The sequence below is a fragment of the Stegodyphus dumicola genome, chromosome 4, assembly GCF_044657685.1.
Source record: "Stegodyphus dumicola isolate Sdum_Otavi_A_Nest chromosome 4, ASM4465768v1".
NCBI lineage: Eukaryota > Metazoa > Arthropoda > Arachnida > Araneae > Eresidae > Stegodyphus > Stegodyphus dumicola.
The window spans coordinates 205,026,178-205,045,303 of NC_140771.1; the positions used below are offsets into that span (position 1 = coordinate 205,026,178).

At 32.4% G+C, this 19,126-nt stretch overlaps 1 protein-coding gene across 4 annotated transcripts in view; it reads right to left on the bottom strand.

The window, feature by feature from the left end:
* hdm (meiosis specific with OB domains hold'em) overlaps positions 1-14,816 on the bottom strand; it is a 71,098-nt gene extending 56,282 nt beyond the window's left edge. For all 4 annotated transcript variants that reach the window (XM_035373420.2, XM_035373425.2, XM_035373408.2 and 1 more), the window contains exons 1-4: positions 14,559-14,816; positions 6,489-6,620; positions 6,329-6,404; positions 525-717 (exon numbers count right to left, since the gene is read on the bottom strand). In XM_035373420.2, the coding sequence (XP_035229311.1) occupies positions 525-717; positions 6,329-6,404; positions 6,489-6,620; positions 14,559-14,715 (558 nt within the window). In that variant the 5' untranslated portion in view covers positions 14,716-14,816. The remainder of the gene's footprint in view (positions 1-524; positions 718-6,328; positions 6,405-6,488; positions 6,621-14,558) is intronic.
* Between the last annotated feature and the right edge of the window lie 4,310 nt (positions 14,817-19,126).

The following is a 19,126-nucleotide window of genomic DNA, read 5'->3' on the forward strand; positions in this document are numbered from 1 at the left end:
CATACTAATATAAACTATAAATTAGGTAAAAGAAAACAATCGTATGTAGTAATATATTAATTATATTTTAACAAAAAATAAAATAAAATCTTTAAATTTTAACTTTAAATGTTACCATCTTTGTTTAAACATGGAATAATTGAAACAGGATTTTTATCATATTGTTAAAAAAAAGTTAAGTCATTTGTCAAAAAGTTATGGAAGTAAATTATATTAATTGCTAAATCTTAATGTGATTTTGAAAATTTTAATTCCTCTTAAATTCTTTAACAAAGTTTTAACATTTTTATTTTAAAACGACACTAGTTTTCAAAAAGTTTTTGTTTTTTTAAAAAACCTAGCAAATTTTTATTGGGTAACAAAAAAAGAGATTTTATAGAATGCTTTTGTATTTTATATCACTGAAAATATTTTTTTCCATGTTGTTCAAAGTTTTTTCTAAAAAAATTATTTGATATGCTCTACTAGCAGTATTTTTCATTGATTGAATTTTTCATGAAAGAAAGAAATTTTAAAAATCTTACATCTCTCACAGCTACAAGCAAGTTCACTGTAAGTCCTTCTACACTTTCACTGTTATAAACAATATCAGCTAAATTTAATGTTTCAGATGCTGGATGCATTGTACAGTGCAACAGTTTTTCATATTCTCTTCTTTCTTCACCTAAACATGTAGTAATTTCACTATGCTGAGGACTGATATTTAAAGTATACTGGCTGTAAGGAAAAAATTAAAATAATAGTTAATGAAATATATCTTATCTAATACAGTTTTTATTTAAAAATTTCATTGAATTGCTTTAATATAATTAATGTTTAATGATGTTTTCATCTCTGTCACAATCATTTTCAAGTTTGAAATTATTACAGAAATGAAACATATAAATACATATATGTCTATATAGGGTGCATTGAAGAAAACCTACTCCAAAATTACTCTTTCAAACATCAATAAGAAAGGTGCAGATACAGTCTGTTACTGGTAGAAGACAGTCATGTATTTTGTAAATACAACATGCTCTGTATGAAAACCTTGATTTCAACCACTTTTCACTGTTGTTTACAAAACTTGCCTGATTTCAGATCTATGAAATGGAATCATAGAACAAATTTTTATTACTTAAACTACTACTAAAATATTTATTACTTATTTGGGCCTTTTCACGGTTTCCCCATGTGTAACATGTATATGAGCCACAGTGTCCCTTAAAAAGTCCTCTACAAAGGTATCCCTGCCATTAGGTAAATACCCCTAGTGGGTGTAGGCAACAATTATTATTGGTCATAATAACTACAACTACTTCTACTAGATAATAACTACTACTTTCACTTCACCTAGAGTTTCAGTTTAGTTTCTAAGTGTTGTCATGCCTGAAATCAGTAGGGAGTTAGTGAGGGCTAAAAGAATAATAAAGATGTTATGTATGGGAAAAAATTGATTCTTGCTTTTGATTTTTGCTATTTAAATTATTATAAAAAGAACTTAGCAAGCAACTACATTCTTGGTGACCTCGGAATTATTGATAAAGATGTCAGAAAGTGAAGAATCGGCGATTAAAGAAGAAATAGCACGGGTAAGTGTTAAAATACCTCCCTTTTGGGGAGTAGCTCAAGTAGAAGCACAGTTTTCTATTTGTGGAATAACTGCCGAGGAAACTAAATTCAACTACTTAGTTTCGCAATCGGAAGCAAAATTTGTTGAAAGTTTATGGGATATTATCAGTGACAATAGCAAAACCAAATATACTGCTGCTAAAGAACGTCTCTTGAACACTTTTAAAGAAAGTGAAAATAAACGTTTACAGAGACTGCTAACAGGCATAGACTTGGGAGATAGTAAACCTAGTCAACTTTTACAAAAAATGCAAAATCTTGCTACCGATGGCATTTCGGATAAAGTTCTTAAAACACTATTTCTGCAGAAAATGCCAGATTCTGTGCGCAATATTTTAATCGTTAGTGATGAAGATATCGAAAAACTGGCTCTAACGGCCGATCGTATAATCGAAATGCAACCGAAACAAGAACTATACTGTGCCAGCAGTATTGTTTCTCCAGGAGCAGATGCTATTGCTGAATTACGACAGCAAATTGCAGCTTTGGATAATAAACTCGAAAAACTAACTGTCACAAAGAATTCTCGTCCTCGCTCAAGAAATAGCAGTCGATCATCTAATGATCGAAGTAAGTCTCGGAGCCGTTATAACCCTAATGGCAAGTACTGTTATTTCCACTTTCGTTTTCGAGAAAAGTGTTTTCCTGATAGATGCAAAGCCCCCTGTGCATGGAAAAACAACTCCCCGGAAAACGAAAATCAGCACTAGAATTAGCGGCAGACTCTGCTGCTGTAAATAAAGAAAATTGCCGTAAATTCCGCTTATTTATCACATTATACGGACAGTGGAGCAGAGGTAAGCCTTATTCCTCGTAATTCTAATATTAACATCATATTATAACTAAAGGACAACATGTAAGTTGTAAAGCAAGACCATTAGACTCTAAACGGTTGGAAATAGCTAAAAGAGAATTCAAATATATGCTAGACAATAACATCATTAGTCCGTCCAGTTCAGAATGGGCAAGTCCCCTACACATAGTGACAAAGAAAGACGGTTCTTTCCGCCCATGTGGGGATTATAGAAGACTGAATGATTTAACTGTATCTGATCGTTATCCCATTCCTCGAATTCAAGATTTTCAACATATTTTAACTCATAAAACTATATTTTCTAAAATTGATCTCTTTAAAGCGTATTTTCACATTCCAGTAGCAGATGAAGATAAAGAAAAACCTTTTGGTCTTTACCAATTCAATGTCATGAGTTTTGTTCTCAAAAATGACCCCGCGACCTTTCAGAGGTTCATCAATGAAGTTTTTTATGGCCTAGACTTCGTGTTTTCATATTTGGATGATGTGTTGATTGCCTCTTCTTGCGAGGAAGAACATCGTTTACATCTTAAAACAGTTTTCCAGCGTTTAGATAAATATGGTATCCGAATTAATATTAGTAAATCAGTTTTGGGAGTACCTGTAATAGACTTTTTGGGCTATCAAATATCTGCTGAAGGTTCAAAACCTCTACCTCAAAAAATTAAAGCTATCATAGAATATTCGTTGCCAGAAACTATACACCAACTTCGTTCCTTCTTATATAAAAAATGCCGCAGAAACTCAAGCTCCTCTTCATGAACTTTTGAAAGGATCTACAAAAAAAGATCGACGTAAAATACTATGGACCAATGAAACCAGGAAAAGTTTTGAAAAATGTAAACAAGATATTGCTCAAGTAGCGTTGATGGCATACCCCAATTCGGATTACCCTCTGGCACTTCTCACAGATGCATCCGATTTGGCTATTGGGTCAGTTATTCAACAAAAAGAACCAAATGGATGGAAGCCTATTGCATTTTTTTCAAAAAAGCTTAATGATGCCCAGAAAAATTATAGCGCTTACGATCGCGAGCTTGGGTATATAGTATTTATCCGTTAAACATTTACTTGAAGGCCGCGATTTTACTATTTATACGGATCATAAGCCTTAACGTTTGCTTTTAAGCAAAATAATAACAAAGCCTCTCCCAGACAACTAAGACAGCTACAATATATCTCACAATTCTCTACTAACCTACGCCATATAAGTGGTCAAAACAATGTGGTTGCAGACAGCCTATCTAGAATTGATGACATCGATTCACCTGTTGTTGATTTTGACCTGATAGCAGATGCAAAAATTAATGATGATGAACTGAAACAGTTGAAATTACATTCCAAATCATTGCATATTAAACAGCACCAATTACCGTCAGGAAAACTCTTATATTGCGATACCTCTACTTCTAATATCAGACCATTCATACCTAAAACTTTTCGGATGAAAATATTTAATGCAATTCATGGTTTAGCTCACCCTGGAATCCGAAGTACTGTAAAAGAGATTACTAAAAGATTTATTTGGCCAGATATAAAAAAGATGTTAAACAGTGGGCCCAAACTTGTATCGATTGTCAGAAAAATAAAGTAACTAAGCTTACAAAATCAGAATATTCTCAATATCAAGCACCAGACGAAAGATTTAATGTCGTACACATTGATTTAATTAGGCCTTATTCATCTTCTAATGGCTACACTTATTGTTTGACGTGTATTGATCGGTTTACCTCTTGGATAGAAGTGGTACCGTTATCAAATATCACAGCAGAAAATATAGCAAGAGCCTTTTATGAACATTGGATAACACGATTTGGTGTACCTTCTTGTGTTATTACTGATAGAAGAACTCCATTCATTTCGGAACTGTTTCGAAATTTGGCTTCGCTTTGTGGAATAAAAGTAAAGCATGCAACTTCTTACCATCCTCAGAGTAATGGGAAAATTGAGCGTCTACACCGTACCTTAAAAACAGCTATTAGATGTCATAATTCTCTTCATTGGACAGAAACATTACCAAAAGTTCTTATGGGTTTGCGAGCTGCTCTACATGAGGACTGTAAGTATACAATAGCTGAAATGATTTATGGCAAAACTATTAAATTACTTGGCGAATTCTTTGAAGAATCAAACATGCCAATATCAAATGATAATTTTGTAAGTAATCTTCGAAATCAGATGGCCCTCTTAAAGCCCTATCAATCCAAATCCAAATGTAAACAAAAGATTTTCATCCCAAAAGATTTGTACACATGCTCGCATGTGTTTCTGCGGGTTGACAGAGTGAAAAAACCTTTGGAGCCCCCATATGAAGGACCCTTTTTGGTACTGGAAAGAACCCCGAAATATTTTCTTCTATCAATTAAAAATAAACAAGTTAGTATCTCTGTGGATAGGTTACAACCAGCTTATGTGTTACAACCTAATGAACTTTTGTCTCCAACTTCAAAAAGTGATCATACATCTGTGCCAAGTAAGCAAACATCAGTGCCAAGTCAGCAACTAGAACAACCTAAAAAATTTACACGATGTGGAAGACAAGTAAAACTTCCAGTTCGTTTCAATGACGTTATTGACTCTTCTTGAACTTATAACTCTTTCATATTAATTTAAAACTTAATTATGTTTTAATTTGTGTACATAATTTCAATATATATATTTGTATCAGTGTTATTTGTATAGATATTTGTATCTTCTCTCCCACCATGTTTTCAGAGTAACGTAACTTTGTTACTGGTAGGGAAGTGATGTAGGCAACAATTATTATTGGTCATAATAACTACAACTACTTCTACTAGATAATAACTACTACTTTCACTTCACCTAGAGTTTCAGTTTAGTTTCTAAGTGTTGTCATGCCTGAAATCAGTAGGGAGTTAGTGAGGGCTAAAAGAATAATAAAGATGTTATATATGGAAAAAAATTGATTCTTGCTTTTGATTTTTGTTATTTAAATTATTATAAAAAGAACTTAGCAAGCAACTACATGGGCTTTGCCATAATCTAATAAACCAAACTAACCATATAAATGTTAAATAAATGTGTTTTAAAACTGAATAAGGAATTAATTAAATATTTATTAATTGTGAAAATGACCAATTTACAGAGGGAATACCAAGAAGTGAAATTTAATGTACGTTATATGGTAACCATGGTTCAATAAACAGAATGTGTTTTTTTCAGTCTATGAATTAGAAAATATTTGCCGCTTATTTTTCCAATACTATTACCATCGGAAAGACTATTACTCTAATGATAATTTTAATGCTAACTTAAAGCTATTACTGCTTACAGGACATCTATGAAATCTGTAAATTCCTTTCTGTTTTCTGTGTGGTGAAATTCAATGAATTCTTTTAGTTTGAAAGTTCTTTAAAGTTTATCAAATGTTGCTAAAAATAAAATTAGGTGATAATTGTTTTAGATGTTTTGTGTCTTGCATGTAATATATTTTGATGTGAGGTTAGGAGAGCTAATCGCCAAATCCTGGTGGGTTAAAAATCATCATCCACCACCTTTTTTAGTTCGGGCGCCACTGTAGAGACATTAGGTTATTTCGAAGCAGGGGAGATGAAAAATGAGCAGTGCCCTCGTCGGAACTCCAACCACGGACCTCTCGAATACGCTTCGAGCGTGTTGACTTCTACACCACGAAGGCATGCTAAGAAGGCGGGAGAAATACCTTATACAGTTACCATAGTTTACCCATAAATACTTTTCATTTATTATGCTTTATTGTAACTGTGACCTTCGGAAATTAAAAGTATTCCCATAATTTTACCCTGTCGATTTTCGTACGATAAAACTAGCAAAAAAAAAGGGGGGGAGCAGAATACTCGAGTAAATACGGCTTAAATTAACATTTAAAACAAAATGTGTATTTGATAGTGGAAACTTCACCTGTTCACTTGAGGCCTGAACTTCTCATCAGCTGCTTCTGCTTGTCTTTCAATAATTTGAGGATTTTTTATTTTCACTGCAAAATATACGTAATAAATTATATGTTACTTAAGTAGTGATAGTTAAGGATAGTTTAACTCACACAATAAAATAAATTTACCAACGTCACCAAGTGTGAAACAAGAGCCAAGTGTAGAAATTGAGCTTTCATCTCCCCAGCATGCTGCATTTATGGTATCATTAGGTGAGTCTCTAATGCTGAAATTGAGCACAAAACGTTCAGAAGCAGCTTCTGTTCAAAGAAAAATCATGAATAGATATATGTTTATATAAATTTAGTTAATTTTTCGACTAATTATGAATTATATATATATATATATTTGCAGTAATTTCATTTGATGTTATCTTTCAAATACACAGCCAAAAAAAAAAAAAAAAAAAAAGCTTTAAAACTATTTATTTTTTATTTATTCATCACTTTTTTGTTTCATGGTATTTGTGTTGCTCTTCAGTCCTTAAGAAACTTTCAAATCATATTCTCTTCATTACATAAGTAATACATAATTGTACATTAATTTTGAATGGTAAGAGTTTTATGCTTTTATGGTTGACAAAATACTTAATAGTTAAAGATAGCTTAACCATGTTAGGAATAATGGAACACTATTGTCAACAGATTAATGCAGTGCCTAATACTTAATTCTTGGAAGTTACTTAATAAATACATGATGAAATTCATGATCATAAATATCCTTAGTTTTCATTTAATTTAATTTTCAATCAATTATTCAATCAATTGTCAATTAATTAATCTAAATTTGCTAGTGTGCTTTAAATCAATAGATTTATGGGATGGTGCCAGTAACTATAAGTCACTGATGATCAGTGCTTAGATCACCAGTGATTGACAGCTTTGATGAGAATTAGAGTCCTTCTGTTTAATTTTTTTTAACTTCTTCAAATTTATTTCATTAGCCGATTCTGGTGATAATAGGGTGCAGTAAACATCAACCCATAGATTACTGGTGATCAACAGCCGTGACAGGCACTGGTATGTTTAATTTTAATTTTAAAATTTATCTAAATTTGCTACATCATCTTGTATTGGTGACTGTGTAATGTACACTCAGTAATCATGTAGGACGGTGAATTTCTATCTGTAGGTCACTGGGCAATGATCGTTAATCAGTTAAGTCACTGACAACAAACAACTGCTTGGAAATCGCTATGTTTCCATAAATAATTCCATTCCTTGAGTGATAACGTTATACTTCAATTTAATTTTAATTTAACTATCTATTTAATTTTCTTTACTGTCCCACAGTGGTGTCTTGTGGGCTGACCCTAAGTTACCCTAAACCTGTAAGTCACCATTGTCAAAATCGTTGAAATGAACTGATGTGTTCTAATTTAATTGCCGGCCTGAATTTACTGTATCACCTCATATTTGGTGGCCTATGGATTAACCTCAAGTGATCTTCAACCTTTCATATCACTGGCGATTTCGATGGGCTTCGATAACCATAAGCATTGGTGTGGTATAATTTAATATTAATTTAAATATGTATTGAAATTTACTTCATTACACAACACTAGTTATCTATGGGCACTAATGGGCTACACCCTAAGAACGCACTGATGAGTTCAAATTTAATCTTAATTGAAATATACGGTACCACTGTACTATCTCACAGTGATAATATACAGATCGACCCCACGTAACCTTTAACCTAAATGTCACCAATAACAAAGTCGTTGAAACCCTTCCATGTGCTTGGATTTAATTTTAATTTAAGTACTACTAGATATGAACTTACTGCACCGTCTCGCATTCGTGACCTACGGGTTAATTCTAAGTGACCTCAAATTGTGGTTCACCTGTGACCTTAATGGGCGCTGGTGACCAATAGCGTTGACAGGCATCAGTGTACTTCGATTTAATAGTAATTAAAATTTTTATATTAATTTACTGCACTATCCCTCAGGGGTAACCTATGGGTTGACTCCTAAATTATCCTTGGTGGTGAACCTTTACTGATAAATTAACATCTTTGAAACAAATCGATGTGCTTCGATATTTAATTTTAATTAAATAACCTGTCTAAATTCATTTCATTGTCCCAGATTAATGTCATCAGCCTGTAGCTTACTTTTAATAACATCTTTGAAGGGCTCATCTTTTGTCTTTCTAGTTAATTTTAATTTTGAAATCTGTTTAAATTTACGCCACTGCCTCAACTGGTAACCTATGGGTAGACGCAGGGCTGGATCTGCACATAGGTAAGTACTCACAGGTATACCCTACCTACTACCACTGTACCTTTAGAGGCCCTACACTTAAAAGATTTTGGTGCCCCCACATATATTTCGCCAGTTTTTTCTTCGTACCTACTCTCTCTGGTTTTCTCTTGGTTTAGCTACACTATGCATTATGTGGTTATGAAGAACTAGGTTCTATACCTTGGAGTTCTATGAAGAACTATGTTCCATTCCCCGAATTTCTATGCTGTAGTCTCTGAAATTCTATGCTCTGGGTTCTAGGAGGAACTGTTTCTTTTTCTGGTTCATGTTCTGTTGTTTTATGTTACATCAGAGGACAAAATTTCAGCAGCCTCTGAAAATCCTGTGAGAAATGGAGAAACTGAAGACGTGAATGAAGAAAAACCTGGAGGACTAAAGACTTACCTACCCAATATGAAAAGCTTACAACTAGAAGTGGTAGAACAATAAAGGCTTCCCCAGAGATCAATAAAAAATAATATATTCCATTTGGGTGAAGTTGACTCCCGACAGCTGAAGGTAGAAAGATGTCACATCTAAAGTTTTAACTAACTCTATGTTTTAAAGATTTTTCTTCTCCTAGCGGTTTTTTACTGAGTTTGTGAGTAATAACGTGTGTAACTTTAATTTTTTGTTTTATATTGTTAAATTTAAATATTGGAATTCCTTTTGCTGTAAAAAAATTGTTTTTCTTTGGATTAAATATAATAAATATTCACTTTCCCGAATCGCACGAATGCTGGTAAGAATATTTTATCCCCTGTGTTAACACTATCGCTATTCTTTTCTTTTCGAAATAATCTTGAATTACTCTATGCCGATATCGGGGCCGGAAGGTGGACCAATCAACATCTTAACAATAGGGAAATTGACCAATCAGCATCTTAACAATTTTTTTTTACAAAGGCTTTATTCCGATTTAAAGCAAATTATTGCAACTGTTAATTAGCTTGTTGCCCTTTAATAAATGTTATTTAGGTTACCCAGAAAGTAAAGAACATTTAGGTGTTACACAAACTACCAAAGGCAAAAATTGTGCGTATTAGCACATGATCTTATTCTGTTTTTCAAAATGTTTAAAAATAACTACTAAATTGCATTCTTACAGTTTTTGTTTGGTTGCTACAGTTTTATGAGGTCGAACGTTGCCGTGAAACGGTTACAGGCGAAAACGGCCCACCAGCGGCCGAGCGGTAAAGTCGCTGAACACTGGTAGTTCGGTTCGAGGTTCGAATCCCGCGAACGGGCTGGCTGCATGGGCGTTTTCGTGGTTTTCCCCATGTGTAACGTGTATACGAGCCAGTTTCCCTTAGAAAGTCCTCCACGAAAGGCATCCCTCCCCTTAGGCAGATAGCCCTAGTGTGCTTTGCCATAATTAAATACACCGTTACAGCCGAAAACGTCGCGGAGAAAACAACGCAAGGCGAAAACGTCGTACTACTAAACATCGTGGGAGAAAACATCGCAGTTCTAAAACATCGTGGTACAAAATATCGTCGTCGAAAATAAAGCGGTTCAAAAACTTCGCAGTTTAAAAATATCGTGGTAAAAAATAAAGTATCTACAAATCATCGCATGACGATAACATCGCAGACATGCTTTTTTCAGGCTTTAATAACTGTAAATGGATATTCCCATAATGATTTGTGAGCGCAAGATGGAAAAAAGGTTAACTTTCATATTTTTTTATTAACTAATAAATTTTTGCGGAGAAAATAAGAACAAAACTTAAGCATAGAAAATTAATACAATTTATAGCACTTAATAGAATTTTAAACCGGCATAGTTAACTAACAAAGGCCCTTAATAAATCCTTTTTTATAAAGTTTTTACTGGTAATTTTTCACGCAAAGTATAATCTATAAGTTGCATTTAATTTTCTGTGCTTAAGTTTAGTTCTTACTTTTCAGAAAAAATTTATTAGTTAATAAAAAAATGTGAAAGTAAAAATTATCCTTCTTTTCCATCTTGTGCTCACAAATCATTATGGGAATATCCAATTACAATTATTAAACACTGAAAAAAAGCATGTCTGCAATGGTATCGTCATGCGATGATTTGTAGATACTTTATTTTTTACCACGATATTTTAGACGACGATGTTTTTAAACTGCGAAGTTTTTGAACCGCTTTATTTTCAACATCGATGTTGTGTACCACGATGTTTTAGAACTGCGATGTTTTCTCCCACGATGTTTTGTAGCACATTTTTGCCTTGCGTTGTTTTCTCCGCGACGTTTTCGTCCGCGATGTTATCGGCGGATACCCCGTGAAACAACATGATCCAAGGTCTCTCTAGGAACGGTGCAGTGAAATCATTGAAGAGTCACAATAGACTGCTGAAATTTCTGGTTCCGCTCTTGGCAGGAATGAAAAGAGTAGTAGGGTTATGTAGTCCCAAAAGATAGTTGACATCTATTCCATGTGATGCCGTTCCATTGAATGGCACTTGGTTTCAGATGTTTTGTATGAAACGATCTCATCTCCCTTTACAAAGTAGTTTAAAAATTCGTCATGGTTTTCGTGGTATCGCGTAAGAAAATCAAGTGTTGCTTCAATCATACAGATTCAAGTACATTTAATTTATTACATAATCCACTGATAATTTTTACCAGCATTTGCAGCTTTGCTAAATTTAATAAAAGATGTTTCCAACGTCATATGTTGCTAAGTATTAAAGAAAGTCCTTATTTGTTTTTTCTTGTGATGCTTTACATATTTTAATTTTTTAACATTTTGTTTTAATATTTTAAAGTTTTTATTGAAAAAACTCATCTTTAGAGTTTTAAATTAAATAAATAAGGAATTCATAGACTGGTTAAGATTCTGAATAAGTTTCTAACGATTTCGAGAAATTTTTTTTACTCCTGAAGTAAAGGATCGTCTTTGAAATGATATCTGATCGCCTTCGAAATCGATAGAATTTTGTTCAAAATCTGTGCCAGCCCTAAGGCTGTTTTTTGATAAACTTTTAATTTTGCATTAGTGTTTTTCTCTCCTAGTTATGAAATGCTAGACTGTAGTCTGATATTTCCAGATTTCACATGTTTTGTTTAAAAAAATAGACGTATATACTCGCATACTCCTCTCGTATTTTTTCCCGTACTTTTTTTCAGCACGTGATTAAAAACTTCTGATTCAATGGGTGCTAAATGCAAATATGGATAGCTTCCAAAATATAATCTAGAATCAAAAAGAATAATTCTGAAAGCAGTAACTGTAACTGACTTCTTTGAAGATTCTCTATTTCCTTTAATTGTTTTCCTCGGAATTGGCATACACCGCGTCCTCTCGATTTTCAAAATGGTAAAATTGTTAAATTAATGGAAAAAGCCGAGTAAATAAGAATTTCTATATTTAGGCTTCCATTCAAATCAATGAGTTATACATATCATTCTCACTGTCTTTTGGAAAATATTCCTAGATATCATTCTTGATCAAAAATAAATTTCTTACCCATAGCTTTGAATTTAAGTATATCGGCTTGAATAATTAATTCAGTCGGCATCATCGGCTTGAATAATGTCTTGAATAATTAATTCAGTATGTGTAAAAGATCACAAAAATATTTTATAGTATCATCAGCTGTTTATCTTCTTTCACCATTGCTAATAATTTTGGAAACCGATAGGATTCATATCCCAAATTTAGTGTAGGAAAAATAGTAATTTATACTAGTGGTTCTCAACTCTTTGACTAACGCGTACCAAAAACCAAAGCTTTTCAAATCATGAGTCTTGTAAGAGCATTATTTTCAAATATAGTTAGAGTAATATTTAAGCATTATTTTCTTTTAGTTATCATTATTTTCATTAGTTCATTAGTTTCATTAGTTATTTCCTCAGTTTCATTAATTATACTGCGGAAATGGTAGTTACAGTTTTTTGCACTAAACTGATTTGTTTGTATAGATATTATTAACGAAGATAAAACTTTTTGTAAACAAATGTAATTATATGTGTTATATGTGTTTAATTGCAATGACAATAATGTTAACTTTGTGTAGTATAAGGCTGTGTCGAAGATTTATTTATACTGCACTATATAAATTTCATTTGACAGTGTAAATACAGGAAATGCACAGCACGAAATGGTATTTTTATATTTTATAATCTACGGTCAATAACAATAGCTACATTTTCAGTACTTTTAATTTTACTATTTAGAATTTCTACTGTTCAAAATAATATTTTTTTTACAACAGAAATCTAAATAACTTTTGCCTAAAACCCTGACTCGAATTTATTCCAATAATTCATCGCTTTAATTAAATTTATGTTCCTTGGAGATGATATATGAAAAACTTTTTGTAGCAATAAATTATTAATATATATATAGGTAAATAGTATTTATATATATATATATATATATATTTATAGGGATTTAGTTTTATTAAATTAGTTATTTAATAAGTAGATACTTATAATTACGTTTACATGACTATGACTATATTCATACTTATTCACAGAGATGGAATTTTTATAGTACAAAAATTAATAATTAAGTTTTTTTTTTTTTTTTTTTTTTTTTTTTTTTTTTTTTTTTTTTTTTTTAAACATCGAGAACAACATATTGTATAAATACCTATTATGTAATATATTATATTTATATAAAATTTGTGGAAGATTATATAGCACTAAAAGTGAGATACAGAATATGATAATATATTACATGCTATGAGATATTTCCTTAATTCCCGAACTATGAATGGAGAATCGGTATTTGTTGAGTCTAATAAATTTTTGAAAGTTTGTTTTGTTACAATATAATTTATTGTATTTTTGAGTATTATTAAGTTTATTATATTTTTATATTGATGTTTCGTTTAGATTCTGAGAAATACAGGTAACATTCAAAGTATTCTAAAGAGGTAGTTGACACAGTATTCGTATATTATTTCTTCACTGCATTATATTTTTGGATTCATACTTTCTTCCATGCAAAACATCTATGTGTATACATGTCGTAATAAGCTTCAGGGTGTTGCTATCAGTGGTAAGCGAGCTTTAAGGAGATATCAAGTATGATAAATTTGAACTCTTTGTTAAATCTCAAATTTGCAAGTCTCTAATTCATTTTGCTTGGTTGTTTATTTAATATTTTTACATGTAATAGTGTTTCTATTCCTGAAAATTAGGGTTTCTTCTAGTTTTGTTTAAATTTGGTTTAGTGCGTTGTACTTTCCTGGAGCAGAGGGCTCTAGTAGCCCAGGGTTTGCTGGGTAATGTCCCTCTGCGACGGGTCTTAAGATCTTAAGATAACTGATTAATATTAGCTCGATCTCAGCTTGAACTCAGGCATAAGGGTTGTCTGCATAATTGGTCTCCTGCGTTTTACCATATTCAAATAATCCTCGTAATATGTGTATAAAGTTAAAAAATTTAATCAGGGAAATTGTATCGATACAGACATATAATTTTTTATACCAATATGCATTTGAAATAATAAATTTTACTGAAAAAATATCTTGCTTAATATTTTATTGACTTATAAAGAAAGAAAAATTCACATAGAATTCATTTCACAACACTACTTCACACTTTATTAGAGGAGGGAAGTGCTAAAAATAGAGCACGGAAACTTGAAATTTAAATTAAAGAAAAATTCAACTTTAGATTTATGTTCGTTTTAAAAAAAAACGTTCTGAGCATTTCAAAAAAGACAGGCTTTTTCTTCAAAGAGCAAAAAATAATAACTTAAAAATAAACTGCAAAATGTATCGAAAATTACTGCATCTTATCCCCCCTTTTTTAATTTCTTGTGTATTGCAAATAATTTAGGTTACTTATTTAGCATGAAAGTTTTACAACTAAAAACCTGAAAACAAAAAGGTAATTCACAAGTAATGCACATCTCGTGTAGAATATATTCATCTCTGCGCAAATCAAGTTTTTTATTTAATTGAACATAAATTTTAGATTCTGAACTTAAAAATTTAAAAAATACTTACGTTTTTTGCTAATAATGCGACGAATGTCTTGTTTTCCGATAACTATTCCATATAGTACGACTTGAGAAATATGTGATGAGAGCTGATTTATAGATACTTTTTGATATGTATACTCAGATTCAAAATCGAACCCATAATTTTCGGTTATCCAAGACATATTTTTTATTGTTGGAGCTAATATTTCAAATGCAAGATATATATAGTGTTAAAAACTGAAAGCTGATAGATTACTTACGCTCTTTCAATACCTGGTGCCAATATTCTCCGTTCAAAAGCATTAAAGATCAAAGCAGACGATTTCCGTTTTAATCAACATAAATAAGAGACCATTTTTATTTGATGATTTCAGTTGAACTGAATCCAACATTTTCCTAATTTTTTACCTATGATTCCGTGCATTCTTTTGACTAGATTTCTATGGCATTAACAACAGTTAGCTGGGGAAAAAAATGAATTTTCAATCCTATGTTGATTACTTATTTGCATAGAACATTTAATTTTTCCTAGTAGTTTTGTTAAGAAAATAAAATTAAAAAATCTGATGTGTACACCACATGACTTCCTTGTACGGAATATTAAATTATACGCATTTTTCTTGCATTTCATTTAAACTTATTGGATTGAATTAAATCTACTTCGCCGACTGCGCGTAAACCACAATAGAATAAATGCATTCTTTAAAATTCACTCTAGTATTTGTTTACCATAGCGACACTCTGGCGCTAGATTCACTTAACAGTATTAATAATTATATAACAGTTAACTTATATAATAATTATATAACGGAAACTCAGTTAACTGTTATATAATCCAATAATTATATAACAGTTAACTTATATATTTCGTTCATATTATAACTGATAATGCACAAAATTTATATCATTTAAAGAATAGAATTATCTAATCGTTGCCACATGTTCTATTCAAATATTTAATAAAGCTAGAATGATGTATAAAAGAAATTAAGCAAACAAAACAAAAAAAGAAACAGTTTTTTACAGACGATTGAGTATTTCTCATTTAATTAATTCAGTTCTCACTTCGCGAGAAGGCAAAAATAGATAAAAACTCAAAATATCTATATTAAAAATTACGAACTAAAACACTTATTTCCTCGAAAAAATTCCAGAAAGAATTAAGCATGATTTAATTGGCAATAATAAATGAATGCGTTATCTTTGTTGTTGCGAAGCTAAGTTTCTCTAGATTGGCAACAAATCTACTAGTCTCCTGTTTCAAATGTAAACATCAATGGCCGCCATAAAAAAAAAAAAAAAAAAAAAGGCTTAGCGGCACTTAGACAACTTTAAAATTGTTGATAAGTCTAAAAATATTGCATACAGATTTACTAAAGGCATAAAAACCTTAACCGGAAGATAAAAACAACATAATACAATAATTTTTAAAGCAATAGTATAGTAAGAGTAAAGAAACTGAGATCACTGAGCCGGGTAACAAAGTGGATATATAAAAGAGTATTTTATTCTGTCCTTACGTACAGATATCATGCAAAAACATCGTTAAATTGCATTCGATAGCGGTCAAAATGGATATTTTCGTTGAAATATGCTGCCTGAAACTTTTCGCGATTATAATACTTCCTTTTTACTTCGTACAAGGAAGTAAAAAGAATACAGAGAAAGATAAAACTTAATATGTTACTGCATATCTCATCGCAACCATTATATTTTATCTTGAATTAGTAATTTTTATGAAAAGTCCTTCTATCGTGGAAATCATGATGAAGGCTTATTGACCGGGAACAAGGCTATCAGATAGAACATTTTAAAAAATACTTTTTACATTTTAAACATTAATTAAACGGTCCTGAAATCTTTCTAAAATTTTGTAAACTCCTATAGCACTCCAAATTTCAAGCTAATATATGAACTTCTTGATAAAAACCGTGAAAGATTTCTAACTGAAACAATTTATGTATGAAATTTGAATTTTTAGCGCTTTACTGTTACTTATTTCAAACAATGAGATTTAGTACAGGGGATTGAAAAATTAATGTATCAGAGTTTAAGAGAGTATAAATTGTTTGTTGTTTTTCTGGCTGGTGTATTTCCTTAAGACAATACGTCTCTTTAATGTATCAAGGACTACAGTATCTACGCTTATGTCTGCCTATGTAGAGAAGCAAAAAAAATTCGTTTAATTAAAGTAATTGATGAGTGAGAGTTATCAGGAAAGGAAGTAAGAGTGTTAAAAAGAATTGTAGCCTAAAAAATATAAAGTAATGATTACTCATATTGTGTGCAGAGCTTGGCATTCTGAAATTGCATATTTCTCAAAAACTGCCTGTCAGAAATTTCACAGGGATAGTTTGGGTTCTGATGGTATTTGTTTATAAAAGTATAATTTAAAACATTAATATTTGGCAACGTTAATATTTTTCTTTGATGGTGAAAGAATGAGTTAATGTATCTGGTGAAGGTTCTTTAATACATCTGGCATTAGTAGAAAACATTAATGTCATTTAAACTTGATAACCTTGCTGATTTCTTTGAGAGGTAGATTTGATTTATATGGCATATAATACGATAAATCTAACTCGCATAAAAAATTAACTGATGATAATTACCTTGTATGGCGAATCGAATCGCAAGTAAGAAAATGCAAAGAAGCTATGGAAGGAAATTAAAAATGAAATTGCGGTAAAAACAGAAGCTATTCAAATCAAATATAAAATAGAATTAGCTCAGTTGAAGATGAACGTATGGATGAATAGAGCTGTAATTTTGAGAAATAAAATGAAATAAAGAATTAAATAAAAGATAAAGAATTAATTTACTTCATATGAAGGACTTAGAAATAAATTCGAATTTCGTGTTAAAATCCTTAAAAATAGCAGCATTAAAAGCAAATGAAGAAACAAATAAACTGACGAAAAGAAGGGCAATAAATTTGGGCGAGTTTGTTTAGCAACGAGTAAATTTCTCGCCATGCCATCGTATCTAGTGTATTGTTATCGATGCTTACAGTTAGTTATCCTCTCAGGAAGGAAAATTTGGGTTTTTAAATGTGCGTTGAGGACAATAAACTGAATACTGAGATAAACTGCTCAAGCACGTCCTATCGTCTTCCCACAGTATCCACTAATGGGCGGAAGCGTAACCAGTATCCTTAGGAGTCAGATTACATTCATCCTTAGGAGTCAGATTCAGAACTCGGTTTGGTTTGGTTTATTTACACTCATGTCCATAAATTAAGGATAATGCAAAGTCAGGCAAAGGAAGAGTTAGAAGCAAAATAAATTTGACTTATTTGTAAAGCTTATTTATTAAACAAAAGGTAAAGAGCAAAAAAAGATGCTATATGTTTGATATTATTAAAAAAATTAGCGATTTTTTCTCCCTGGAGCAAATTACAAAAAAAAAAAAAAACCTATTTACAGAAAACCAATATTACATGGTTGGTATGACTGTTAATACATTCTATGTCTCCCAGACGATGCAATACAGTCCGTACAACGCCTAGGCATGCTGAGTATCAAATTATCGATCTGATCTTGGGGGATATTACACCACTCAAACAGCAATGCTCTACGAAATTCCGGTAGACATGTAGGAGGAGGTTGACGGGCTGCAACTCGTCGGCCAAGCATGTACCACACGTGCTCTACTGGATTCAAGTCCGGTGAGAATGCTGGTCAGTCCATACGGGTGATATCCTCCGATTGAAGGCGTTCGCTTACGATGTTTGCACGGTGAGGACGGCCGTTGTCATCCATAAACACAAATTGTGCGCCCATAGCGCCCCGAAACAAACGTACATGTTGTTCCACAATGACGTCCCGATAGATTTGGCTTGTCATGGTTCCAATTTGAACATGCAGGTCAGTTCTGGAACCCAGAATAATTCCACCCCAAACGAGCACTCCTGCACCACCGTAACGGTGTCGTTCAATGATGTTTTCTTGGTGGTGACGGGTACCTGGAGGTCTCCATATGAAAGTCCGGCGAGAATCAGACTGCAAGCTAAACCTGGACTCGCCGGAAAACATCACACCAGCCCACTGTTGCGGTGTCCACAATGTATGCTCTCTATTCCAGGCTAACCTCAGGCGATAGTGAGTTGCAGTAAGTAGAACGCATCTGACAGGTCTACGAGCATATAGACCAATCTGTCCTAAGCGTCTGTACACGGTCTGCCTTGAAATTGTCGTACCAGTGGCTGAAGAGAGCTGACGAGACAGGTCTGAGGCTGTGCTCCGCCTGTTTCTTTGGCAGTAACTACCAAATACCGGTCCTCATTCGGCGTTGTAACTCTGGGAAGACCTGTGCTGTAACGTCTACTCACATTACCATCATCTTGGAATCGTTGCCAAAGCCTGGAAATGACACTCTGGGCAATTCCAAGTTCATCTGATACGTCCAGTTGGGTACGCCCACATTCCAGACGGCCGATAATTCTACCACGTAAAAAATCATCGAAATGCGTCCTTCGTGTTATAACTATTCGGTTATTGCATTGAAATTCTTATGAAGCGCCTGCGAACATTTTTACTTCTTTGCCTGTATTCCTTATATATCACTCTCTTACACTTTCGTCATTGTGACGTA